Below are 24049 nucleotides of genomic sequence, written 5' to 3' on the forward strand. Positions count from 1 at the left end.
AGGCGTCGAGAGAGGATCGAGCGACTCCTGACTCCTTATTGAGCACTTAGATCGTCTCTTCTCCTCTTCGCCGACCCCCTCAAGAGCTCAACAGGATAGCTTTTTTCTTCGCTCGATCATCCACCATCACCATCACCATCTTCCTCTCGACTCTGAAAGTTTCAAGCTCGGACTGGTTCAGTGAGTGTCCTTCCTCTTTGAGCTTTCTCGACGGCGATCTTCCCTCCTCATCCCTCGTTCGTCCCTCCGCTTCCTCCTTTGTGTTCTGACTTTCATCACCCTTCCTCACCTCCTTCTCCACCCGTCATCGCCTCTATAGGAGCAGAAGATATCAAGATGAACTGCGGTAACTCGGGCCTCTCCTCCAGCAGCGAAGACTCAAGCTCAACGTCCAAATCCCTTCAAGTCCAACCCTCCCTCGATTCTCCCTCGTTCTCTCCGCCTTCTTTCTTCGACAGCCAACCGACGTTCAGTCTATCCCCAACCAATGCTCTCCTACCTTTCACCACTCCTCCACTTTCATCGATGCCTCCTCTCCCAGATCTGGTCGTCAGGACGCCCCCCCGACGCGGATCGACCGCTAGCTCAACTTCGTCTTCCTCCTTCAGCTCCTACAACTCTCAACATCACAACCCTCCACCTCTCCCACCCCTCCCGGCCATCTACTCAATCTCTCGAAAACCCCTTCCGGAGGAATTTCGATCGGAGGTTCAGCAGGTCAAGCAGCTCGAGGACAAGAGGGCGAGGACAAGGGCGTTGCTCGCAGCTCAGGCGTTGCCGTCGCCTCCTAGGAAGACCGAGCCGAGGAGAAGATCTACGGCTCCTCTCGCTTCAAGGGTGAGAGTAGCTTTAGAGGAGAACTGGGTCGGTGTCGATACTACGAGGGAGAGGATCGTGCCGACGAGACGAGGAGCTGGAGATCGAACGTCGTCGTTTGGAGCTTTGGAGGACGCCAGGAAGAATCTAGCCAGGAGATCAGGTTTCGGAATCCCTCTTCCTACCACCACCTCCTCCTCCCGACCACAACTCTCCATCACCAACAAGTCCAGTCGATCCTCCTGCCTTCAAGACGACTCCTCCGTCCCTCCTCCTCCCTCCCCTGAATCCGGTCCATCAGCCTTCCCTCCTCCTCAAGAACCCAACCTCCCCTCTCCAGATCACATCAGCCGCTTCCATCCTCAACGATCTCAATCTACTCCCGCCGCCGGAAGAGACTCGCCGTCCTCCCTACACTCCGCTCCTTCCATCGCCAGCTTTCGGTCGAGAGCTCGAACGGTCTCGTTCGCAGAGTCTCCCGTTCACATCGATAACGACCCATTCTCGATTGAGTCGGAGGACGAGGAGGAGGGTTCTGGAGCAGGGCTAGAGGAGAAGAAGAAGGATGGAGGAGGTTGGTGGAAGAAGGGAAAGAAACGCGTGAGTTCGATTCGACTCCTCGACTTGAACTCGTTCTGCCTGGCCATGGAACGGCTCTTTCTGACCAGGTTCACGTTTATTTATCTTACAGGTTCGATCCATCTTCTCGCCTCGAGCTTCTCCTCCCTCGACCACTACCCTCGAGGACTCGAAAACGTCGTCGTCGACTCCCTCTCTCACCGACTCAACCACGAACTCCTTCCAACGCTTCTTCCAGCCTCCCTCTTTCCCTTACTCCAACTCGTCCAAAATGGGACGTAGTGTTCCGGATCTTCGAACGAGCCTTTCGAAGACCGAGAGCAGCGGATCGGTTCAGGAGGAGAAAACGGAGGAGAGGAGGAAGAGCGTGTTCGATCCTGCGAGACGAGGAGAACGAGGAGCGGTGGGAGGAAAAGCTGGAAGAGCTGTTCAACTTACGGAGGCTCAGATTCAAAGGAGATTGGGGAGGATGGAGGATGAGGAGGAGAGGAGGGTGGCGGAGTCGATGTTTTTGTGAAGAGGAACGCGTCGTCGAAGGAGGAGGGTCTCCCGTTTTTTTTTTTTTTTTTTTTCGCGCGCATTCATGTTCTTACACTCAGTTTGGATAGGGCTATACTCCTCCTTATAGAGAAATCGATGGTCTTTGAGTTGAGGTTTGGTCGACGGAAGGTCGGGACTCTGCCTCCTTCCTTTTTCGAGCTGAACCGATTTCCTCCTTCCCTCCTTCCTTCTTCCTTCAACCGCCATTCAGGCTCGCCCACGACTCTCCCAGATACCCGCTTTCTCTTCTTCTCCCGTTCCCTCGCTCAAGATGTCAGCTTCTATAGGTCGATCCACGCTTTCTTCTCTACGAAGAGGAGCAGTCGCTCCTTCTTCCTCCTTCTCCTCCTCCTCGTTGAGCTTCGGTCCTTCCCTTCCCCTGCTCCTCCCCTCCTCGACGACAACCCTTTCCTCCCGCTCCTCCTCCCATCGATTCTATTCTTCAAAATCTACGCTCGTCCCTTCCTCCTTTTCCTCCTCGTCCCCTTCGTCCCCTCTCTCCCAACGGTCGAGCTCAACAAAGAGCTCTTCTTCCAAATCGACCTCTTCAACGTCCGCCGCTTCCGAGGTTTCCTCCATGCTTGCCGACACCGCTGGAGCGAAACGAACACGAGATGCAAAGACGGCGAAATCCACTCGGGATTGGGCAAATTTGATGAAGAACAAAGCTGGAAGAGCCCAGCTCAAGAACCAGCAGATCCCGGACGTCGGTTAGTACTCGTCTCCCTCGCTTTCTGCCTTCGTCTTTTCGTTACTCGTTAGACGCATGCGATCAGAAAGTACAACAGTCTTGTCTTGATTACACCGCCTTCTTGACCATCTTTTGCTGACTCCTCGAATCTCGCCCTCTCCTCCCCTCTTTCCTCCTCCTTGTTCTGACCAGTCTACTACAATCCCGACACCTGGATCTCCCACTTCCGGAACTCGTTATCGGTCATGGAGACTTTCAAACGGGTTCAGATGCTTTTTTCCGTCTGGGTGACCACGAACCGAGAGTTCGTATCCGCCTGCTCTTCCCCTTTCGCCGTCTCTCTCCCTATTCCCCTCTTTTCTTTCCCTCTATCGCCCTTGTCCTTCGCATGATCTTCTCCGCTGACTTTTCTTGTGTCTTTTTACTCAACCCTGTTACAGCCTTCAACTCAACCTCGGTCGTACTGAAGTAGCAGAGCAGAGGCTAGGCCTGATCCCTTTCACCAAGGAATGGAAGCTTCAGGTCAAGAACAGAGACCTCGTCTTGAGTCAAGCTCAGAAGGTCTACGACAATTTCAGGGAGATCGAGATCAGGTGGGTCCCCTCTCCCTCTTCACCTGTGCCGCCGTTTGCGAAAAAGGAAGGGACGGAGGACGAGACGCGTTTCGAGCCTGACCGCCATTCTTTTTCTCTCTCTCGTCCTTCCTTTCGCAGGTGTGACACCGAAGCCAACATCGAGGCCGTTACTCTTGGGTTGGCCAAGAAGCAGCTCACCGCCAAGCACAAGGATCCTCGACGAAACAAGCTCTTCCTGGACGCGACGTGGGAGAGGACGAAGGATCATGGTGCGTGTTTACCCTTCTTCCCCACTCCCGTTCCTCCCGTTTCTGTCTCCTACGCTCTTCTTCGTTCCCTCGGTTCGCTCATCGGCGAATCCTCAACCGCAACGACGCCCGGCTCGACGCAATCGAACCTGACTCTTCCGTCCTCTTTTTCTTCATCTTTGTTTCTTTCATTTCTGCGTCTCCAGCCAAGCCCAGAATCATCTCTCTCTTTAGCCTGCCAATCGTCCCTAGTCTGAAGGTCAGCCAGAGGGACATGCTCGTCGAGTTTGACTTCCAGGAGGTGCGTTTCTTCTTCTTTCCGCTCTCGCTCTCTCTCTCTCTCCCTCTCCCCCCTTCGCTTCCCTCCTCCTCCTTCCGTCCCCTTCCCACGTGCTGATCTCCCTCGCTCCTTTCTTTCTCATCCTTCCACCACCTTCTTTCCTTTCTTCCTACTACGTTCCGGCTCGCACAGCGAATCGTCCTCGGTCAAAAGGAGAACGCAAACTACAAGATCATCGACCAAAGGACGAAGACGACCGTTCTCTTCGAGCAGAGGAACTGGGTGGAAGGGCTGAACGAGTGGAAGGTCAAAGTGAGGAACGTTCAGAAGGATCCGTTCGGGACGGAAGAGATGGTCAGGGATCCGGAGGCGTGAGGAGAGAAGGGGCAGGGCCGTCAACGACGCGTCGGTTTTAGTTCTTTTTTAGATCTTCCGAAAAGTTGGATCGATGGACACGAAACACCTCTGTCTCTCTTGGACGTCGCTGAGGAAATTGAGGGAGGCGGCGCGAGGAAGTGAGGCCTGATCGAGTCGAGAGAAGAACAGAAGAGGACGTCGGCGAGAGTTCGGTCTTGAAAGGTCATATGATGAGACTACAGTAGTACAATCTATAAATCGTAGTCGAAAGTCTACGACCAGGAAGATACAGCCGGCAAGCCTATCGAACGACTCATTTGCGGCCCGGACACATACTACGGTGCCCTTGTAACAGGAAAAACGATTCCTGCAGCGCCGAACCTCCGAGAACCACTAAGTATGAAGCGAAAAGAAAGCAAAGGGGACCAAGAAGAAGTGAAAGGAAGAAGAAGGAGGGCGGAGAAACACAGGACGGAGGTCAGCTCTCTTCCTCCTCCTCTCAACCACAACGCAAGGCTAGACTCACGAGAGGAACGACGGATCCTTCAACAGCAAGTCCTCCTTCCTGCTAGCATCCGAGGGAGTCAATGAACCTGAGGCAGAGGGAAAAAGGGAAAAGAAAAATCAGCGCCGCGCTTCAACATCAACGCAAAGAACAAAGCAAACTCAGTGCTCACAGTGTCCAAGAATAGAGTCCGTGGGAGCGTAGAGTTTGAGTGAAGAAGAAGTGATTGATGAAGGCCAACCCTCGCCGGTGAAGGAGAGAGGAGGGAGACGAGGAGGAGAGAGGAGGGGAGGGCAAGTCGTCGAGCTCGTGGTCTGAGGGAAGGAAGCGTTCAACCCTTTTCGAATCCTTTTTGTACTGTTTTCTTCTGTTCCCGCAGCAGGCCCATCTTCCACTTCGCCTTCGTCTTCTCGCTCAATCTTGAAACAGGACAACGAAACAACAAAGGGAACGAGCGCGATCGACAGACCCCCTCGCGCCGGCCCGCCCTCCCTTTGTCCTCAACCACCCTTCCTTCCTTCCTTCCCCGTCCTTCCCTCACAACTCCTGTTCCTTCTTCTGTTTCAAGACTTTGCTTCCTACTCCATATCCCTCCCTCCTTCTCCCCCCTTCTTCCCTTCATCACGATGTCGAACCCTCAGCCTGCTCCCTCCCCTCGCCCCTTCGGTGGATCTCGAGGAGGAAAATTCAGCATCTTTTCGACCTACAAGACAGACGAAGTCGGAAGACTCCAGAACAGAGAAAAGAAGAAGCTTGGGAAACAGCAGACTCGTTCTCCAGGAGAGTTCCCCCTCAATCAACAAAAGAACAACCTCCCTCCCTCTTCCTCCCTTTCCTCTTTCGCCAACACACAGCAGCCGCCTCCTCCTCTTCCTCTACCCACTCCTCCTCTCAACTACACCAAACTCTCCAAAGCCCAGTACAATTCCCTCGCTCGAGATGCTCACAAGCTCCGAACTCAACGAGAGGAAGAGGCCGCGGGAAACCCTCTCTCTCTCTCTCTCTCCTTTTATTTCCTTTCTTCCTCCCTCTATTTTCCCTCTTTCTATTACTTTCCCTCATCTTGCTTGCTGCTTTTGTTTACATCTCAATATGTTTCTTGGCTGATCCTCCGATTTCCGAGGACGACGACGACGAAGTCGTCGAGGAAGAAGAAGTTGACGTGGGGATGGAGGAGGAAGGCGTTGCTGTTTCCGAGGGGTTGTCGGGAGCGTCCTTAATTCGAAGAGAAATGAAGGGTCAGTCAAGGTCGACACGAACCAGGGAGAGAGTGGGAAAAGGAGGGAGAGCGGACGCGTCGAGCAAACTTACCTTCGACGGATCCGTCGAACCGCACTTCGAGCTCTCGACGTATTCGGTGGTTCTCTCCTTGTATTCGACTGGACATGTCTCTCCAAAGAACACGGGTTTCCCATCTTTGATGGCGAGAGGCGGCGAAGGGAGGGCGAGGGAAGGTGGCGAGAGGAGAGGTGGCCGAGCGACTTCGTCTTCGTCTGGAATCCTCTGGGTGGGAACGAGGAACTCGGGGGACTGTTTCCTGGCTGAAAAGCCACTCTCGTATCCTATGCAAGAAGAGAGAAAGGGTCGAGGGTCAGCGACTTCGAAGGAGAAGATCGAGGAGAGAAAGGACGGGTCTCACCTTGAGTTCCGAGCTCAGAGAAGGTGTCCCTCCAGACTCCTACGAGACGAGAATCCTGATGAAGGTAGCCTCGGTAGATCCACTTGCTCTTGTGGAGAGCGTTGGCCTGTGACGAACGAACGAAAAGCGATGAAAGGTCGTTCAGTTCGACGTTCGAGGTTCGTTGGGACGTCGTGTGAAAAGCAGGCTCACGGTGTACTCCTTGACCAGTGTGATCATCCCGTCGTAAGCTCGAACCCTTCCGTAGAACCCTAGGGGAAACAAGAAACGAAAGAAGGAAGGATCAGCGACTCGAACAAGATATCGTCGACGAGAGCCGGCGATGTTCAACTCACGGCACTCTCCCCACTTCCCTCTTCCCCAGCCGGTGAGCAGCAGCTCCTTTGCGAACCCAGATCCTTCCTCTTCTTCTAGATCCTCCTCCTCCGTAGAGTAGCACATCGCGTACGGATCGGGAGCCTCGTTCGACGTCGGGTAGCCGGCGTTGAGAGTTGATCCTGACCCTCCGAGAAAACTGATAGGAACTCGAACGACGGTTTCCGAGAGCTGGATCTCTTGAGCTTGTTGGCCGACACCACCTGTTAGGAAATACGACCGAATGAGAACGTCAGTCAGAGAGAAGAGACGAGCGAGGAAGGGAGACGGAACGATCCAAACAAGTACCGACCTTCGTGCAAACGCCCCGATTCCCCACCCAGCATCTCTCTGTACGCCGTGAAATCGAAGAAACTGTACGATCCATGCCAGACCCCTTCGAGTTTCCCTCTCACTCCTCCGAAAGGTCCGAGCTTGGAGTCTGTCGAAGGATCGGTGCATCCGAGGGCGCGTCGAACGTCGAGGTCGTGGAAACGAGAGTGGAGTTGGATTCGAGGGATGGATCGACGAAGGAGGGAGCCGTGGTCTTTGTCATAGTAGACGGGAGGAGGGGGAGGGATGGGAGTATCAAAACCGGTGTAGAGGAAGGTGATGGAGTAGGTCGAGGAGTTGGAGGAGGAGGGAGGATCGTCGGGAGAAGAGAGGATGGAGGGAGTTCGGTCGAGCTGGTTGAGAAGTCCTGGGATGGCACTTGAGGAGAGGAGACTACAGAAGAGCGAAAAAGGACAGATGTCAGTTGTAGAATCCTTCTTCAACGAGCCCAAGAGCAGAAAGAAAAACTCACGGAGCTCTGATTCTCCAATCTCGCCCAAACCTCGTGATGTCCAACGCTGGAAGAGTATCCTGGCCCTCGACGACCGAGCTCAACTCTCGTTCCTTCCCAGACTGGCTCGATATCGTCTTCAAATCCCAGGAAGCCAGCGTGGATTGGTACTGTTCGAATCGCAAAGAGAAACGAACAGGCCGAGCCCGGATCAGCTTCCTTCGAAGCGAAAGCTTTGACGGCATGAAGGGAAAAAACTGACCTTGAAAGGTGCGAGAGCGAAGGGCCTCAAAACGAACAACTTCTCCTCCACTTGATCGAGAGGTTGGTCGGGAACGTGAGTCGAGGACGCGTCGTCCCCCGCGGCATCGAGGATGGAACATCGGAGTTCGTAGCCTGAAAGAGCATCGAAGGTGGTAGGGAAAGTCAGCAGTGATCATCTATAGTCAAGAAACGAAGGCTAAACGGACCTAGTTCGTCGAGCCAAGTACCGAGGAGGACGTGCATCGCGACGTCGAGAGTCTCTTCGGGGAACGGAGGAGGGAGGAGGGAAGAGGGAAGGATGACTCCTCGATGGTATTCGAGGACGTAGTTGGGGAGGTCGCTGTATAAGAAAGAGGAAATGAAGAGAGAATGGAGGAACGCTCAGTTCGAGGATGGAGAAAGGGAGAGAGGGACGGACGGCAATAAGCTCAACTCACGCCCAAAGGAGGAGTTGACTCAGATTTCTCCCGTCGTTCTCTGTCAACAACAACCAAACCGCCAGCATATCCCTCCCTGCCTTCTCCCTCTCCATCTCTCCAGCTTTCGCCCAATCGACCAACTTGCTCGCTCCGTTCTTGATCCTCTTCTTCAACTCCTTCGCCCCGACCCTCGCTTCCTTCCTCAACGCTCCTCCGGTTCCGAACCTTCTTTCCGCAGCTGCTGTGTCCCAAGTACGATGGAGGATGGAGGAGTAGAAGGAAGGGTTGGAATCGAAGTGGAGATGGTGGTTGACCGAAGGGTGGGTGAGGAGGAAACAGAGAAGAGACGAAGGCGGGCCTGGAGAACCGTCGCCGCAAGCGAGTTCGAGAGCGATCTGGGTTTGAAGTTCGGAAGGGAGGGACAGGAGCGTTGGAGGGAGAGATCGATGGGGGGCCATACGATGAAGGGAGAGAGAACCGAAAGACTCGATTTCGTGAGTGATGGTTGAGGGACCAAAACGATGGAAGGGAGGGAGGGCAGAGAGAAAGGTCGAGGCCTTCAGAAACTCTCCTTTCTGATCGAAACGTTCTAAAGCCCCGTCTTAATCAAAAAGAACCGAAGCGTGGGTTTCCTATACGATGACAAGAATTTATAGATTTCCCTAGAGTAAACCGTTCTACCAGCATATCTAGAGAAGAGAACGAGGAAAAAAGTTGAGCAGAACCTCAGATCGATCCTCTCAGAGACGAGCCTCAAAAACGGGATCAATCGAGGGAAAAGATCGAAGGCAAGGAACACCCAAGACCTTCGGTGAACCCATAAATCATGCAAAAGCGAGGCAAGGGAGCAGAAAGGAAGCAACGGCCGCGACGACGAGCAAGCAAGGAGAGAGAGAGAGAGAGAGGGAGGGAGGGAGGGAGGGAAGGAAAGATGCAAAAGGGAGCGTTGTATAGAGGTAGAAAGTGGGATGGGTAAAGGGGTACATATGCTAAAGAGAAAGAGTCCGTGAAAATGCGTCTATGCGAGAGAGATTGAAGCAGAAAGATTGAGGTGAAAAGGGAGGAACGAAGGAGCGACGGCGGAGGAGGATGAGCTCTACTTCCCATCTGAAGAGGCTCCTCCTGAAGAGCTGCTTCGACCCAGGCTGGACCAGAAGGAGCTTTGAGAGGATCGTTGTTTCGAGGAGTCGGAGGTGTGGCTGAGCTCGGCGTAGCTGTGAAGAGGAAAGAAGGGGAGGCCGAGGTCAGCGGCGAGGCGGGAGGAAGAGGAACAAGGTTGAGAGGTCGACGACTCACAGCAGCTTGAACTTGATAAGTTCCGATTCCATCTCTTCGTTGGCGATCTTGCTCTTGACGAGCTCGTTGACGACTTCGCAGCTGAAGAGACAGAAGAGCAAGGGAGGTCAGCTCGAGCGGACGCGTTGACGAAAGAGGGAAAGGAGAGGCTCACTGCTCAGCGTTTAGGAGAGACATGCTGGACTCGAGTTGTTTCCTGTTTGAGGTAATATACAAATGAGATGCTGATTTGGTCGAAGGGAACGGGAGGAGAAGGGGACGAACACTTGAGCGGAGAGGTGTCGGTTGGCAGCTCGAAGCGAAGAGACCTCGTCGGCGTGAGCGTTCTCAACTCGACAGAGCTCGTCCCACTCAGCGGAGAAGCCATCGAGTTGGAAAGGAGTACTGCGAGCGAGTGGGGAGGAATTGAGTCAGCTTCAAACCAGGCGCGTCTGAGCTGAGCTCGGGGAAAGACTCACATCTGAACGGCGAACGCGTCCTTCACGAAAGCATCGGCCAACCATACCTCCTCGGAAGCATCCTCTCCAGTGGGAGTATCCTCTTTCGGTGGCTCCTGTTCACGGAAGGGAGAGAGATGTCAGCACTGTGGGGGTTTCGAGTCGCAGATGAGCAGACGAGAAGAACGAACCTTGTAGCAGTCGAACAGCTCCGACGAAAGGTACTTGAGAATCCCTTCGAACTCCAGGGCAAGAAGCTGCTCTTCATTCTTGATGAGCAGGGCGAGAGCGAATCGGAAAACGGCCTCGATTCCTTCGGCGAAGACTACAAGGAAGAAGGGACGAGGTCAGCTCCGAGTGCAGGAGAGGTCGAAAGAGAGACGTGAGACTGACTGATGTCGAAGACTCGGTAGACGAGAGCCAGCGGGAATCTATACGAGAACAGGGTGAGAAACCACTGCGAGCTGTACATCGAGGACTTGACGCCAGATCGGACGAGGTGGATGTGAAGGAGAGGGAGGAACTCCTCGATGAGACGGTCGAATTGGAAGCTAAAATCGATAAAGGGAGTATATGAATGGTATCAGTCAGATGGGAATGCATTGGAACAGCAAGAGGAGAGGAAAACAGCCACGACTCACAGACGAAGCTGAAGACCTGGCATTTCGGGTAGGAAGCACGTCCGAAGTCCATAAGCGTGCATCAGACGAACAAAAACGCAGAAAGCTTCTTCATCGGGCATCTTGGGTTTTCGAGGTCATCCAAGTAGTACAAGGGAGAAGAGAGATGGTCAGATTCGTGAGGCGTCTCCGCGTTCCCTCCGACGCAGAACTCGAAGCTGGACTCACATTCAGCAGCAAAGCAGCAACGATGAAAGCTGATCCTTGTACATATCCTACTACTGGGTCGTATCTGATCGCGATGAAAGAGAGAAAGTCGAAGCTGATCAGCTTTTGTTCGTCTCCATCCTGACTCGAAACTCGGCCTCGGTGGGTGGAAGTGAAAGAGAGTTTCAACTCACAAACTGTACGCTCTGACGACGTTGAAGAGATCGTCCTGACCCTGGCCTCTGTCCTGAGGAGTATCCTCGTGTTTACTGCTTCCACTCGGAGGTCCATTCGGTCGCTGGAAGAACTTGTGGGAGGGGAAGGTTCGAGCGAGGTCCTTCTGAATCGACTTCTCGTGCGAGCTCGTTTGATGGAGTAGGGAGGAGTAGAGGGCTTCGAGCTCGCCGTCCTTGGAGGAAGACACTGGTAGATAGGAAACGAGGAGGTGATCTTTCCGTTAGCTCGAACAGATGGTGCTGGGTTGAGCTCGAGGAGGAGGGAGAGTCGGAAACGCACTGAGTTGCCACATCGAGCCTCGAATGACCTGGAAGCGGAAAAGATGAAGCGAGTTGGTCTCAGGATAGACGACGAGATGTCTCGAGGAGACGAGAAGTGTTACTCACAGCTGGAATTCCCTGCTGAATAGCTTGAGACAGCTCGTGAGGCTGAGCTTGAGCCACGGCCTCGTAGTCTGTTGACGACCAATCTCATCGTCAGTTTCTCCTCTCTCTCTTTGAGCGTCTATGGCCCCGATGAAACAGCAGACTCACCTGATACAACAGCTCCCCAGAAGTCCCAATCTACGTCTCCATCGTCCAAAGACGCCTCATCAGCCAACGACTCCTCGACGAGCTCGTCTTCGTCCTCAGCCCTCCCCTCGCCCGTTCCCTTCTTCTTGAGCTCTCCGACGAGAGGACTGGAAGGAAAGGACCATGAGTGCGAGATCCCGTTGAACGGTGAAGGGTCTCCCTGCTTGTGAGGTGTCACTGTCGAATTTCTCTTGCTAGCCTTCTCGCTGATGAGGGACGCAGCGACCTCGAATGAGCTTCGTTTTGGGGAGTCGACCGGCGAGGAGGAAGGCGAGACTTCTGGGTCAACGATGGTGGATTGAGGGAAGAAGAAGTTGGAGGTGGAAGGGGAGTGGTGAACTTTTTGAATGTTGGAGAGGAGGAACGAGTCTCTATTCGAGGACGAGTTGGAGGAGGAAGGGTGCGCTGTCGAGGAGGTGTTGAGGGCGGAAGGTCGACGGAAGGAAGGACCGTTGTTTGGAGGAATGAAGGCAGGGAAAGTCGAAGTCGTAGGGGTTTGTTCATCCTCCTCATCTGGTGGTGTAGATGGTGACATGAGCGAGACGGAGGAGAAGCGTCCTGCCTGGATATCCTCCGGGTCGACATTCGACGACCGTCGTTCGACGCTAATCAAGGCCGTCCCTTCCTCCTCCTCCAACTTCTTAGCGTCCGCCTGCTGTTCACTCTCGGGCTCTCCCTCTCCCTCCTCTCGCCACTTCTTGGAGATCTCAGCATCTCCGCTTCCGTTCCCAGCCTTGGAGCTCGCAGAACCGTACGAGGAGTAGCACGAGAGCTCGTCGCCGTCCGACGTCGACGAGAACAGCATCCCCGGCCGCTTGTCGACGTGCAGCTTTTGAGGGGAGAACGTCGGGGACGGAGGGAGCTCAACGTTGGGAGGATCGGGAGAGGTCGCCATTCGTGGGCGAAGAGGGAAGAAGGAGGGGAAGAGGGGAGGGAGACGAGGAAGGTCGAAGTTAAGCTCAAAGAAGGAAGGAAGGGCTTCTGTCGATCGCGTCTCTCTCCCACGGACCCAAATTGCGATACCTTCCGTCTCTTTGTTCTGCTAGACAAGTTTAGGTCGAGTTTGTATCTAGCTCCATATGAGGCGATAAACTCGATGAGTTTTCAACGCTCGCGGGCGCGTCGTTCTGATCTCGACACGACCAACGTTGTATGAGCCTGTCGAGCAAAAGCGGATTAAGTACACTGAAGAACGGAGGGGCAGAAGTATAAGTCGAGAGTAATTGAAAGAGGATTCTTTGAAAGCTACGGGAAAGTAAACACAGGGGTGGTAAAAAAATATCAGCCAGTCGAGAGGACGACAAGCGACACGCATTAACCGATCCGACGACGACTGATTTCTCCTACGCTGTAGTCTAGTTCCGATGCTTCAGTCCCATGCTATTAACTAAAGCTTGGCTAACAACGGTTCCCCTCCAAACAAGTCTACGAGAAACTCCAAGAGGACTTCTGCAACGGCGTCGGGTCGCTCCTGCACGATTAGGTGGGCCGCTCGTTCTACGATGACGTTCGAGACTCGAGTGGGAGTAGGGTTGGTCGGTGTTGGGGGCGAGGAAAGGAAGTGGGCAAGACGACGAGAGTCGGAGGAGGTACCAGTCCTGAAAGAAAACGAGAGCGTGAATGCGTCGAGTCAGTTCTGTTTCCTCAGCTCTTCGCTCGACTGAGAACGCCGTTAGAGGGAGCAGGGAGAGAGGAGACTCTCCTGCACTCCTTACTCTGGTAAAATCGAGCCGAAGAGGAGAGGGAAAATGAACTCACATTCCAAAAAGCTCCGGAAACACGAACCTCACCTCCTTGCAACCCTTCCCAACCTTCTCGCCAAACTCCAGCCTATCCCATGTTTCCTTGATCGTATCTCCACGTCCGAAGATGAGTCCTTCAGCCCAGCGGGGAAAGGTGAGAGTGACGCGTTCGTCCGAAGGGTCGGAGGGGTTGATCAGGCAGAAACCATGGCGAAGGTAAGAGTCTAGTTGGGTAGGATCGAACCGCTGGAAGAAGGGAGATCGAAGGAGAGCTGGTTTGACGGCGGAACTTTTCGGACGAAGAAGGAGAGAAGAAAGTCAGCGAGGTCGATGAGAGGTGTGCGACGGCGAACTCACAACGAAGGCCAAACGTCTGCGCGTCCGACGGATCCCATAACGACGGTGCTTGGCTTTTGGGGAGTCGAGACGTTCTTCTGAGCATATTCCGATCTAGGATCGAGGATCTGAGTAGAGAGTGAGGGGAAGTCAGCGAGAGTGCCCCGACGCGTGAAAATCGAAAGGTCGACGAACTCACCATCGGATCAAGCAGCAGCAATCCCTCCCCGAGAGCCTCCCCCCCGTCTCTTCCCTTCTCGAGTTCAGCTAGCAGGAAGGCGGTTCCTGAGAAGCTGTGACCGACGTTGACGATTCCGTCCCTCTGCGCTGGCTCGTCCCTCCGAAAAAGCATCTGAGGAAGGTCGGACGAAGTAGGTGCGACGGGGAGGTAGTGAAGGATGAAAGAAGTAAGATCACGAGCGTGATCACTCCATGAGTAAGCAGTTCCGTGATTTGGGTCAACGAGGGGTGTGTTGAGAAACCTGGACGAGGAGAGGAGAGGTGAGCTGGAGGGAGATTGAGATGGGAGAGTTTGAGGGAGACGGACGAACCAGATCTCTACGACTTCGAAAGGAAAGGATCCAGAAGCTATGAGCGAGGTTACCGTCCGAAGAGGGAACTCCCAGTCCTGAAGGAGGGAAAGAAAGATGAAGTCAGAAGTGAGATCGGAGGGCTGCATCGAACGAGGCGTGACGGAGCCGGCTCACCTCCACTGGAAGACCGTTTGCGTTGCCCTAGATACGATACCAAAGGAAGAAATTGCATATAGCGTGCTGAGAGATCTGCGACTCTACAGCCTACGAGTCGAAACTCACAAAGATCAAGGTGACCTCCTTCTTCCCTCCGACTCCTCGACACTCTCCCATCTCCTCCTTGACGAATCTCTCAACGACCTGTTCCATCCTCTCGCCTATTCTCTCTCCCTCCTTTACGAGCTCCAAACCATCCTGCCGACGAGCGAGATCGAAACACTCGCTCTTGAGCCTCTTCGATCTCTCCTCCCTCGACTCCGTCGAAGGGTCGACCACCTTCCAGATATATCTCGGTTTCTGAGAGGCCGGAGGACAAGTCGAGTGGTGATACGTTCGTGGGTAGGCGCAAGGGAGGATATGAGTCTTGTGTCTGTATCCTGGAATGGGAGATGGCAAGGAAGGAGGAGAAGGAGGGAGGGAGAGCTGGGCTGAAATTGAAGGAGGCGGAGGAGGGAGGAGGGAGAGGAAAGGAACGCGAGGGACGAGTCGTTGAATCGGAGGAGCTGTAGAGTCGATTGATGGGTCTGGAGGAAGGTAGAAACCTCGTGCCATCTTGATGGAGTGGTGGTTGAGGTTCAGAAGAGGTTTGGTGGAACAGGAAGGGAGGAGGGAGCGAGAGCTCGGCCAGCTCTACCCGAGCTCTTCTTTCCATCTGGAGATCCCTTGGTTGAGCGCTCCCACATGCGAGAGAGAGAGAGAGCTGGAGGGGTGTCATCGTTGAGTTTGATGTAGCTCGAAAACATCGATGATGGTCGTTGAAGGAGAGCAAAGATTACAAACGAACTGAAGCTCAAAAAGCGTGAAGCTCACCGACCTCTTCTCCTTCTCCCTGCTCCTACATTTTTTTTGCGTCGATTTCTTTTCGTTGCTCGTACGCAGCATCAATATGCTTGTCTCGACTCGGATATACCGATCCCCGTGCCCGACGTAGCTGGAGGGAGAGGAGAAACAGAACGCGTCGCTTCTAAGTTCCTCCCCCTCCCTCCCCTCCTCCAGCGTCATCTCGAAATCACTCAAGTCATCTGGAACGGCCATCTACTTACTGTACTGCACGCGGTCTCGACGAGCGGATACTATACCTCCACCAGCCCGCTGCCTCCACCGCCTTCTCATAAAGCAAAGGAAAAGGGAACGGGGTCCTCGAGCTCAAGCCGCGAGCTCACCTTCAAGAAAATCTGCTCTTACTCTGACTCGATTCTGTCTCCCAGCCACCAGCATCTCCTTCATCCAGATGTCATCTCCGTCCTTTTCCAACTCTCCTTCCTCCGTAGCGTCCTCTTCCTCGTCCTTTTCTTGCGCCTCCCGACTACCTCGACGACTCCTCCGCCTCAACAAGGTCGAGCGGCTCTCGTTCTCTAGACTCTATGAGTCCAAGCCCTTCCTCTCTTTCTCGTAGTCTAACTCAAGAGATCTGATCGTTCTGCACGACTTCTTTTTTAGATCTCCTTGATATCTCCCCTGGGCGACTCGCGTCTCTGCGACGCGTCCCCTCCCCTCCCGGAACTGACCTCCCTTTGTTCTCTTCCTGCAGCTCATAAACTCGAAAATTGGGTCGACGAGGTCTCGAGCTGGCTATCAGTCGCGGCTATCAGTGCTGCTTCTCGAGAGTGAGGTCTCGAAGGGGAGGTCGATTCGACGTCAGGACAGACGCGTTTACACAATGAGTCCTTTCTTGTGAATCCCACGTTCGACAAGGGGGAGCGGATCCTCCCCTTCTGTAAGTCTCGAGAAGAAGAGCTTTCGAGAACGTTGGAGTCGGACGTCGGTTCTCGAGAAGAAGAAGAAGAAAAAACAAAGGCGAGTCGCGAGCTCGTCCAAGCTCTTCCCTCCCTCTTCTTTCTCTTCTGCCGCCCTCGCCTCTCGCCGCCACCTCAAGTTACTTCCTCCCTTCTCTTGAGCTGCCTCTTCTCAACTCAAAGAAGCCCACCCGAAAACAGTCTGATTAGATTGTCGGCCGACATCGACTTGGAGAAAGAAGGGGGAAGCAGGCCGCCTTGGGTCTGTCTTTTTTCACGTCTTCCTTCCCTAAACCTCTAGCTTCTTCACAGGCCGTCCTCTCTCTTCTTCCTCGAAAAAAGAGCATGGTACGTCTCTTTCCGCCTATTCCTCGAAGCTAGAGAGCTGAAGCTGACCACGAGCTTCGCTTTCGCTGTCCAGACTGCTCGTCGAGCCTCCCCTCCTTCCCTGCCTTGGGACGTCTTGCTCGTCGTCCTTGAGCTCTCGGATGCTCCCTCTCTCTCCAGACTCTCTCAAGTCTGTGTAGACTTCCTCATCGTATGCGGGCCTCGTCTTTACCACAGCATCAACCTCAAGAACCTCCAGCAGCTCGGAGAACTCTTCTGCGAATCAACGGTGAGCTCGACTCGTTCCTCCCTCTTTCCGCCGACCCTCTTTTTTCCATCCTCCCCACGAGTGCTGAATTCTTTCTTTTCGTTCTTGTTTCTCGTCGCTTTCAGCTCCCTTCCTCCTCCTCCTCCTCTCGCATCCAACCCTACCTCTCCCTCTCCCAGATGCACCATCTCACCATCGATTTCGGCCACTCCTCCTCCTTGGCCGCGCTCCCTCCCTCCTCCTCGAAACACCTTCGTTCCCTGCCCAACCTCTCTTCCTCCCGCCTCCCTCCTCCTTTTCCTCACCACCACCAACTCATTCCCTACCTTCCTCTCGAAACCCTCCAAATCCTCCTCAACTCCCAAACGAAAGCCATCCTGAACCCACTCCAAACGGTCCTCTTCCCTCTCCTCAACCCTCGCTCAGTCGCGTTCGTCTGCTCGTCCTCCTCGTCCTCCTCAAGCGGCCTCGCCCTCTTCTCCGACCTCGGTGAACTCCCCTCCGAACCTCAATCAACTCTCAACTCCTGGACGTACCTCAAGAACATCTCTTTCCAAGGGATCGTCCCCTTTCGCTACCTCGGAGGAAACTGCTACATCGCGTCGCTCCCGAGGGAGAGTCTTTCTGCCCTCCAGGCGTTGAGGTTCCACGTCGGAGGATCGAAAAAAGGGAGCTGGTTCCCTAGGAAGTCAGCGAAGGATTTCTTGGAGCACTGGATGGGGAATGCGAAGGCGTTTGGGTTGGAGAACGGGAGGGAGAGAGCGTTGGTCTTTGTTGTGGAGAGGGAAGCGATGAGGGAGGAGTTGTTCAGCGATCTGGTTAAGAGATATCCGGATTGGATGGAGAGGGTGGGGGTTGAGGTAAAGGGTGGGAAGTGAAGAGGGAGGAGGAGGGACGAGTGGAGGGTGGAGGGTCGCGTCGAGCTGTGGGAGGCGAGATGCATTTTGCTGGTCAAAGATGTATCCGGAGGATTCTTTCAAAGTCTGGGGCGATGAAAGGTGTGCGAATGAGTTGATCCAAATACTGTTCTGGGGCTGAAGGCTACGAGGAGTGGCATCGGAGCAATGCCGGCGAGACGACAACGACGCGTCCGATCGGACGGACAGAGGAAAGAGACGAGGCAGCTTTTCGGGGCGAAACCTTCTGGAGAAAGAGGAGTAAGTTCTTGCGATTTATGATAGTGAAGTCTGCTGGGATCTCAGGGTCCTTCAGAGCACGAGCTCTCGAACGAGATCGCGTCCAAAAACACGGGACTGGCAGGGCTGAAAAAGGGAAGCTGAAATGTTCGAGCTCAACATCCTTCGATCTCCCATCGTCGACCTCGTTCTATTGGAGAAGGATTTTTCTGATTCTGCTGACCTTACGACCCTGACCTGTATCTTTGAACTAGCTTCCACAGCTCCATTGTTTTCTTGCGACGCGGCGGAGAAGCAAGAGAAGAGGAGATGCGACGGAGGAGGAAGGAGAAGCGACGACGAGCTGACTGCCTTTTTTTCCCAGCTTCCACCCAGCGATTACTCAAGTCGCTCACAAACCAAGCCGAGGTAAGGACTCAGGGAAAAGTCGAGGCTGGCAAATTTCCCTCTCCTCTCTCTATTTTTTTGACCTCAGCGCAAACACCTCATCCTGAGTGACGACTCTCGGCTCCCCTTCAATCTCACTCCCCCTCTCTCCCCTCCACCTCTTATCGCGGCAGATTTTCTCTTCTTGGGAGGTCAGTGCCTTCTCTGTTTCTCCGAGAGGTGTGAAAATCTTCTCAAAGCGACGGGACGGTAGCAGAAGAGTGAAACTTGGCGACGACCGAACCGATCCAGCGGGTCTCTCCTGTCCTTTTTCTTCGTTTTCGAGCTGACCCTCCCTTCTTCTCCTCCAACCACATCCTCGTCCCAGACCCAGAACACCGTCGCCAATCCCTTCTTTCAACTAAACAAGCCCCGAGCTCCCCTCCCACTCAATCCTCCCTAGGATCCCTCCCTCCCTCTTCCGCCCTCCCTCAGCCTCCCCTTCCCTTCCCTCAAGAATGAGCGATCCCGAAAAGCAACAAGGCTTCTCTTCGACCGACCCTACTCCCCCAGACGAACTCAAGTCTGCTCCTCCTCGTACGTTCTCTCTCCCTCTCCTTCCCATTCCTCCCTCTCGCTTCCCACGTTGTTCTTATCTCGACAAGCAAGGAGGACCAGTGATCGTCGAGCTGACCTTTCCTCTGTTTGGTTTCGATAGCGGACGACGACGCTGTTGTTCCCGAGGAGAAGAAGAAGAGAGAGTACAAGGAGATGGAACACAAGTCCGATGGAGATCAGCACGCTAAGGTGGCCGTGGATACTGTAAGTTTTCTTTCCTCGAAGAAGACGACGTGAGGGCGGCACCAACGGACTTGTCCCTCACTGACGTCTCATCCCTTCCCTTGCTCTCGTTGTCGACTCTAGATCCAATTCACAGCTGAAGATCTCTACGATAAAGACAAGGTCGACATCGAGCAGTGAGCTTTGTCCCCTTTTCTCTCAGGCAGCTCGAAGGAAAAGAGCATCGGTTTGAGCCTTTCTCGCTTCCGAGTCTGACCTCCCCCTTCCCCTTCTCTTATCTCTTCCTTTCCTCAGTGTCGTGATGGAGGAGGTCATGCAGCTTCTCCAGTCAGTACTTTTTCCCTTTCTTCTACATCATCAGCTCCTCCTTTCTTCGCTTCCCCGCGGACGGAAGGAAGCAGTGGAGTCGACGTAGTTTGACTGACTCGGATCCCTCTCTCTTTCTCCTCTTCGCCCTCTTTTCTTCTTCTTCCATGTCAGGTGCGACGAAGGAGGACTCACTTCCGAAGAAGCTGCTCGACGACTCGAGATCTTTGGACCCAACAAGCTTACGGAGAAGTCTGAGAAGTGAGCCGTCCGTCTCGTCCACGTTCTTTCTTTTGTTGATTCAAAGGCGATGCGATTCGATCTTGTTTTCGAAACTCTGGGTTGCTGATTTCCTCTCTCTTTTAAAACAGTGCCTTCCTCCAGTTCCTCGTGAGCCCTTCGTTCAGCAAATCTTCCTCGACACGCGTCGCTGATCGCCTCTTTCTTTCCAGTCCTTCATGTGGAACCCTCTCTCCTGGGTCATGGAGGGAGCTGCTCTCGTCGCCATCGCCCTTTCGAACGGAGAAGGTCGAGCTCCTGACTGGCAAGATTTCGTGGGAATCGTTCTTCTTCTCTTCGTGAGTCTTTCTCCGCCGACCCTCTTCTTTCTGCGCGTCTCCTCACGCTGACCTCGCCTCCTCTCCTTCCTCCGCGCTCTTCCAGATCAACTCCACCATCGGATTCATCGAGGAAAGAAACGCTGGTAACGCTGTCAAGGCTCTCATGGACTCTCTCGCTCCCAAGGCCAAGGTCAAGAGGGACGGAGCTTGGAAAGAAATCGACGTTCGTTCACGTTTTGCCTCGCAACTTCTTTATATGTTGACTGACGACCTTCTTGTCTTCTGTTTCGCTTGGAATTTCCTCAGTCTGCTGACCTAGTCCCTGGAGATATGGTTCGTCGAGTCTCGGCTTTGTGATTTGTTGAAGTTCGAACTCGAAATCTGACGCGTCTTCTCTTTCGCGATTTCCTTCGATCTCAGATCTCCTTCAAGCACGGAGACGTCTGCCCTTCCGACTGTCGACTTACCGAGGCTATCGAGGTCTCGATGGATCAGGCTGCACTTACCGGAGAGTCTCTTCCCGTCAACAAGAAGCTCGGAGACGAGGCTTTCTCGTGAGTCTCGACGCGTCCTTCGAACCCTCTCCCTTCCCTTCGGCCGTTGCTGACTGACCCCTCCCTTCCCCCCTTTACGTTTTCAGTGGATCGACCTGCAAGCAAGGAGAAGCCGAGGGAATCGTCATCTCCACTGGAGCCAACACATTCTTCGGACGAGCTGCTACTCTCGTCGGAGAAGATAACGACTCGACGGGACATCTCCAACGAGTCCTCGCCAAGATCGGTCTCTTCTGCATGGTGTCTATCGGTGAGCACTCGTCTCTTTCCGTAGCTAGGCTCTCGAGCTCTCACCAACCTCGACCTCGTCCTCCTTTCTTCCCCCAGGAATCTTCGTTCTCCTCGAGATCCTCATCCTCTATGCCGACTTTCGATACTCCTACCGAGACGGACTCGATAACATCCTCGTCCTCTTGATCGGAGGAATCCCCATCGCCATGCCTACTGTCCTCTCCGTCACCATGGCCGTCGGAGCTCAGCAACTCGCAAAGCACAAGGCCATCGTTACTCGAATCACTGCCATCGAGGAGCTCGCTGGAGTCACCATCCTCTGCTCTGACAAGACCGGAACCCTCACTACCAACAAGCTTACCATCGATATGGACGAGGTCAAGCGATACGGTCCTTTCAACGCCCAGGAGGTGATGACTCTGTGAGTTCTTCGTCGTTTGTCGTCGAATCGAGAGCTCGTTCTGACTTCCCGTCTCTTTCTTCTCTTCTCCCAGCGCCGCCTACGCTTCCCGAACCGAGAACATGGATGCTATCGACGGCTGCGTCGTTCAGTGTGCAGGAGGACCCGAGAACGCTCGAGCTGGGATTCAACTTCTCGACTTCAAGCCCTTCAGTCAGTCGTTTCCCTCTCCTCACTTCACCGACTCGAACTCGACGCTGACCGTCTCCCTCTCTCCCTTCTTCAGACCCCGTCGACAAGCGAACCGAAGCCACCTACGTCGAGCTCTCCTCTGGTCAAGTCAAGCGAGCCACCAAGGGAATGACTGGAATCATCATCGAAAGTGAGTCGGAGAATTCGACGCGTCGTCTTCTCTCATCTTCGTCGCTGACTCGTTCCTTTTCGGCTTTCTTTCAGTCTGCACCAGGAACAAGACCGCCGAGATGGAAGATCAGCTCGAGAAGGACGTTGAGGAGTTCGCTCGACGAGGACTTCGAGCTCTCGCTGTTGCTTTCGAGGAGGTCAAAGGAAACTCGAAGGAGAAGAACGCCGAGGGAACTGGATTCGAGCTCATCGGTCTTCTTGCTATCTTCGATCCTGTGAAGAGCTCTTTCTTCCTTTTCTTATCTTCCTTTCTTCGAACCAGCGAGCTCACCTTGCTTTCCTTTCGTTCTCTCCCTCAGCCTCGAGACGACACCAAGCAGACCATCGACGACGCTCAGGCTCTCGGAGTTAAGGTCAAGATGGTCACTGGAGATCAACTCGCTATGTTCGTTTTCTTTCTCTTCTTGCTCTCGCCGTTCTCGAGCCCGAGCTGACTCTTGATCTCCTTTCACAGTGCTAAGGAGACTGGACGACGGCTCGGTTTGGGCGACCACATGTACCCGGCTAAGATCCTCAAGGACGGACCTCCCGCCGGAGGAAAGTATGCTTCGCTCGACGAGATGATCATGGACGCCGATGGATTCGCTGGAGTCTTCCCCGAGCACAAGTTCGAGATCGTCAAGAGGATTCAGGGACTTGGACACCTTTGGTTCGTCGCGTCTCTCTCTCGTCGTCCTTGTCCTTCTTTTCTCATCCTGACCTCCCTATTCCCTTCCCTCTTCCCTTCGCAGCGCCATGACTGGAGACGGAGCTAACGACGCTCCTGCTCTCTCCCGAGCCAACGTCGGAATCGCCGTCGAGGGAGCTACCGACGCTGCTCGAGGAGCCGCCGATATCGTTCTCACCGAGCCTGGACTCTCGACCATCGTTCACGCCATTCGAGGATCTCGAGTCATCTTCCAGAGGATGAGGAACTACGCTATCTAGTGAGCAGCGCTTCCCTTCCGCTGTTCGTCCTCGACGGAACATCGAAGCTCATCGCTGTCTTACTTCTTTTTTCAGTGCCTGCGCCGTCACCATTCGAATCGTCGTCTCGTTCGCCATCCTCGCCTTTGCCTGGAGATTCAACTTCCCTCCCTTCATGGTCCTGATCATCGCTATCCTCGTAGGTTTCTTCTTCCTCTTTCCTTCTCCGTCGAGTTCTCGCTGACCTCGTTCCTCTCGCTTCTCCTTTCTCAGAACGACGGAACCATCATGACCCTCTCCCTCGACCGAGTCCTGCCCTCCATGACTCCCGACCACTGGGACCTCACCGAAATCTTCTCCTACGCCATCGCCTACGGACTCTACCTCACCCTCTCGACCATCGTTCTCTACATCGTCATGCACGACACCGACTTCTTCGAGGATCGCTTCGGAGTCGAGGCCATCAAGGACGTGGGTGACCCCAAAGGACACATGGTTATTTATCTTCAGGTCGCCATCATCTCGCAGGCTCTTATCTTCGTTACTCGATCTCACGGATGGTGCTTCATGGAGAGGTGAGCTTTCGTCTCCCCTCCTCGATGATCCTACGACGCAACGAGATGCTGATCGACCTTCCTCTTCCCTCAGACCTTCGACCGCCCTGATGCTCGCCTTCTGCCTCGCTCAACTCGTCTCGTCCATTATCGCAGGCTTCGGAGATTGGGGATTCACCAACGTTCACTCGATCTCTGGAGGCTGGATCGGAATCGTCTGGGTCTGGAACATCGTTTGGTTCTTCCCGATGGATCTCGTCAAGGTTCGACGCGTCTCCCCCTTCCCTCTTCTTCTCTTCTCGATCTGACCGTCTCTCCTCTTCCGTATTCTCCTCTCTTCAGTTCGCCATGAAAGCGACCGTCATCAAGTGAGTCTCCTCTGCTTCGTCTCGAGGCTCCATCGAACGGAAGTGTTGACCTCGCCTTGCTCTCTTTCTTTTCCGTTCAAAAGGTACCTCCGAAACCGAGAGCTCGCGAAACTTCCCACTACTGGAGTCGAGGGAGGAGGAGCTCCTATCACCAGGACTATCTCGAGGCACGAGAGCTTGGTCGGTACCGTTCCTTTCCTCTTCGAAATGAGCACAACCCTGACGCGTCTTTCTCTCCTTCCTTTCTTTCTTCACCTCCAGTACTCGAACCGAACCTCGTTCCTCAAGGTACGAATTGGCCTCAACTCCCTTAGGCTTTTCTCGTCCTCGGACTCTTCGACACGCATAAACTGACCCGTTCTTCATTCTTTCCTTTCTCTCAGAGACGAGTCGGACTGGGACAGAACAAGGTCCTCATGTCTCAGCAAGAGCAACAACGGTTCGGAGCGGCTCAAACTCATCAGACGGGAGGTGATTAAACATGCTGTTACAGCTGCGTCGAACGCTCGAGCGAGTGTGCTGACTCTAGACTTCTCTTCCTCGTCTTTCTTCGAAGCCACCCTCGCTCGACACCCTTCTCGAGTCTGATCTCTCTCTCGCCCGCCCTTCGTTCCATAAACCCCACTCTGCCTTCTCTCTGCGTGTTTCCTTAGTTCTCGTCTTTCGCTAATGTTGATCGCTTCCTTTCGTCTCTCTTGCTTTCTTTTCGTTCCCTCCCTCCCCCTCGTTACCCGATCCGTCTCTTTCGTTTCGAATCTTTCTTTCTTGAATGAGCATCCCACACCTAGAAACCTCTCAAACTGGAGAAAGAAACCGGTAGGGCTTCAGTGAAGAAGGCGAACGAACAGAATGAGCAAGAAGGA

At 54.1% G+C, this 24049-nt stretch overlaps 7 protein-coding genes across 7 annotated transcripts; 4 read left to right on the top strand and 3 right to left on the bottom strand.

Annotated features, from left to right (window-relative positions):
• Positions 1-336: 336 nt before the first annotated feature.
• On the top strand, positions 337-1912 carry BDY24DRAFT_412586 (uncharacterized protein; the record flags this gene model as incomplete). Its single annotated transcript, XM_076643082.1, has 2 exons — positions 337-1416; positions 1508-1912. The coding sequence occupies 2 exons, from the start codon at positions 337-339 to the stop codon at positions 1910-1912; spliced, it is 1485 nt and encodes a 494-aa protein (XP_076499564.1).
• A 153-nt stretch (positions 1913-2065) lies between these two features.
• BDY24DRAFT_379625 (uncharacterized protein) lies at positions 2066-4237 on the top strand. The gene is made up of 6 exons (XM_076639065.1): positions 2066-2645; positions 2819-2930; positions 3067-3219; positions 3340-3470; positions 3656-3750; positions 3922-4237. The coding sequence occupies exons 1-6, from the start codon at positions 2207-2209 to the stop codon at positions 4102-4104; spliced, it is 1113 nt and encodes a 370-aa protein (XP_076499565.1). The 5' UTR covers positions 2066-2206; the 3' UTR covers positions 4105-4237.
• A 1434-nt stretch (positions 4238-5671) lies between these two features.
• Positions 5672-8570, bottom strand: BDY24DRAFT_429612 (uncharacterized protein; the record flags this gene model as incomplete). Its single annotated transcript, XM_076644070.1, has 10 exons — positions 8070-8570; positions 7839-7972; positions 7631-7764; positions 7390-7538; positions 6898-7310; positions 6566-6808; positions 6423-6481; positions 6231-6336; positions 5903-6153; positions 5672-5806 (listed from the first exon to the last, which is right to left on the bottom strand). Exons 1-10 carry the CDS (start codon positions 8507-8509, stop codon positions 5672-5674), a joined length of 2064 nt encoding a protein of 687 aa, XP_076499566.1. The 5' UTR covers positions 8510-8570.
• Positions 8571-8887: 317 nt separating this feature from the next.
• On the bottom strand, positions 8888-12375 carry BDY24DRAFT_379632 (TBC domain-containing protein). The gene is made up of 13 exons (XM_076639066.1): positions 11382-12375; positions 11235-11302; positions 11128-11155; positions 10806-11034; positions 10633-10696; positions 10426-10526; positions 10178-10335; positions 9976-10109; positions 9806-9900; positions 9612-9731; positions 9502-9543; positions 9348-9428; positions 8888-9265 (listed from the first exon to the last, which is right to left on the bottom strand). The coding sequence occupies exons 1-13, from the start codon at positions 12313-12315 to the stop codon at positions 9148-9150; spliced, it is 2172 nt and encodes a 723-aa protein (XP_076499567.1). The 5' UTR covers positions 12316-12375; the 3' UTR covers positions 8888-9147.
• Positions 12376-12575: 200 nt separating this feature from the next.
• On the bottom strand, positions 12576-14998 carry BDY24DRAFT_233333 (uncharacterized protein). The gene is made up of 7 exons (XM_076636650.1): positions 14314-14998; positions 14206-14232; positions 14050-14126; positions 13698-13980; positions 13520-13626; positions 13179-13451; positions 12576-13018 (listed from the first exon to the last, which is right to left on the bottom strand). Exons 1-7 carry the CDS (start codon positions 14800-14802, stop codon positions 12808-12810), a joined length of 1467 nt encoding a protein of 488 aa, XP_076499568.1. The 5' UTR covers positions 14803-14998; the 3' UTR covers positions 12576-12807.
• Positions 14999-16094: 1096 nt separating this feature from the next.
• On the top strand, positions 16095-17509 carry BDY24DRAFT_379636 (uncharacterized protein). The gene is made up of 3 exons (XM_076639067.1): positions 16095-16334; positions 16408-16602; positions 16707-17509. The coding sequence occupies exons 1-3, from the start codon at positions 16332-16334 to the stop codon at positions 17457-17459; spliced, it is 951 nt and encodes a 316-aa protein (XP_076499569.1). The 5' UTR covers positions 16095-16331; the 3' UTR covers positions 17460-17509.
• A 987-nt stretch (positions 17510-18496) lies between these two features.
• BDY24DRAFT_233376 (plasma-membrane proton-efflux P-type ATPase) lies at positions 18497-23977 on the top strand. Its single transcript, XM_076636651.1, has 25 exons — positions 18497-18680; positions 18802-18905; positions 19008-19060; positions 19179-19211; positions 19365-19451; positions 19562-19580; positions 19643-19768; positions 19854-19973; positions 20057-20083; positions 20171-20304; positions 20391-20554; positions 20632-20956; positions 21030-21148; positions 21222-21317; positions 21392-21573; positions 21658-21743; positions 21813-22007; positions 22090-22284; positions 22361-22463; positions 22538-22839; positions 22913-23081; positions 23161-23186; positions 23270-23474; positions 23570-23657; positions 23743-23977. Exons 1-25 carry the CDS (start codon positions 18602-18604, stop codon positions 23772-23774), a joined length of 3069 nt encoding a protein of 1022 aa, XP_076499570.1. The 5' UTR covers positions 18497-18601; the 3' UTR covers positions 23775-23977.
• Positions 23978-24049: the final 72 nt, after the last annotated feature.

The sequence above is a fragment of the Mrakia frigida genome, assembly GCF_051309035.1.
Source record: "Mrakia frigida strain ATCC 22029 unplaced genomic scaffold BDY24scaffold_5, whole genome shotgun sequence".
Lineage (NCBI taxonomy): Eukaryota > Fungi > Basidiomycota > Tremellomycetes > Cystofilobasidiales > Mrakiaceae > Mrakia > Mrakia frigida.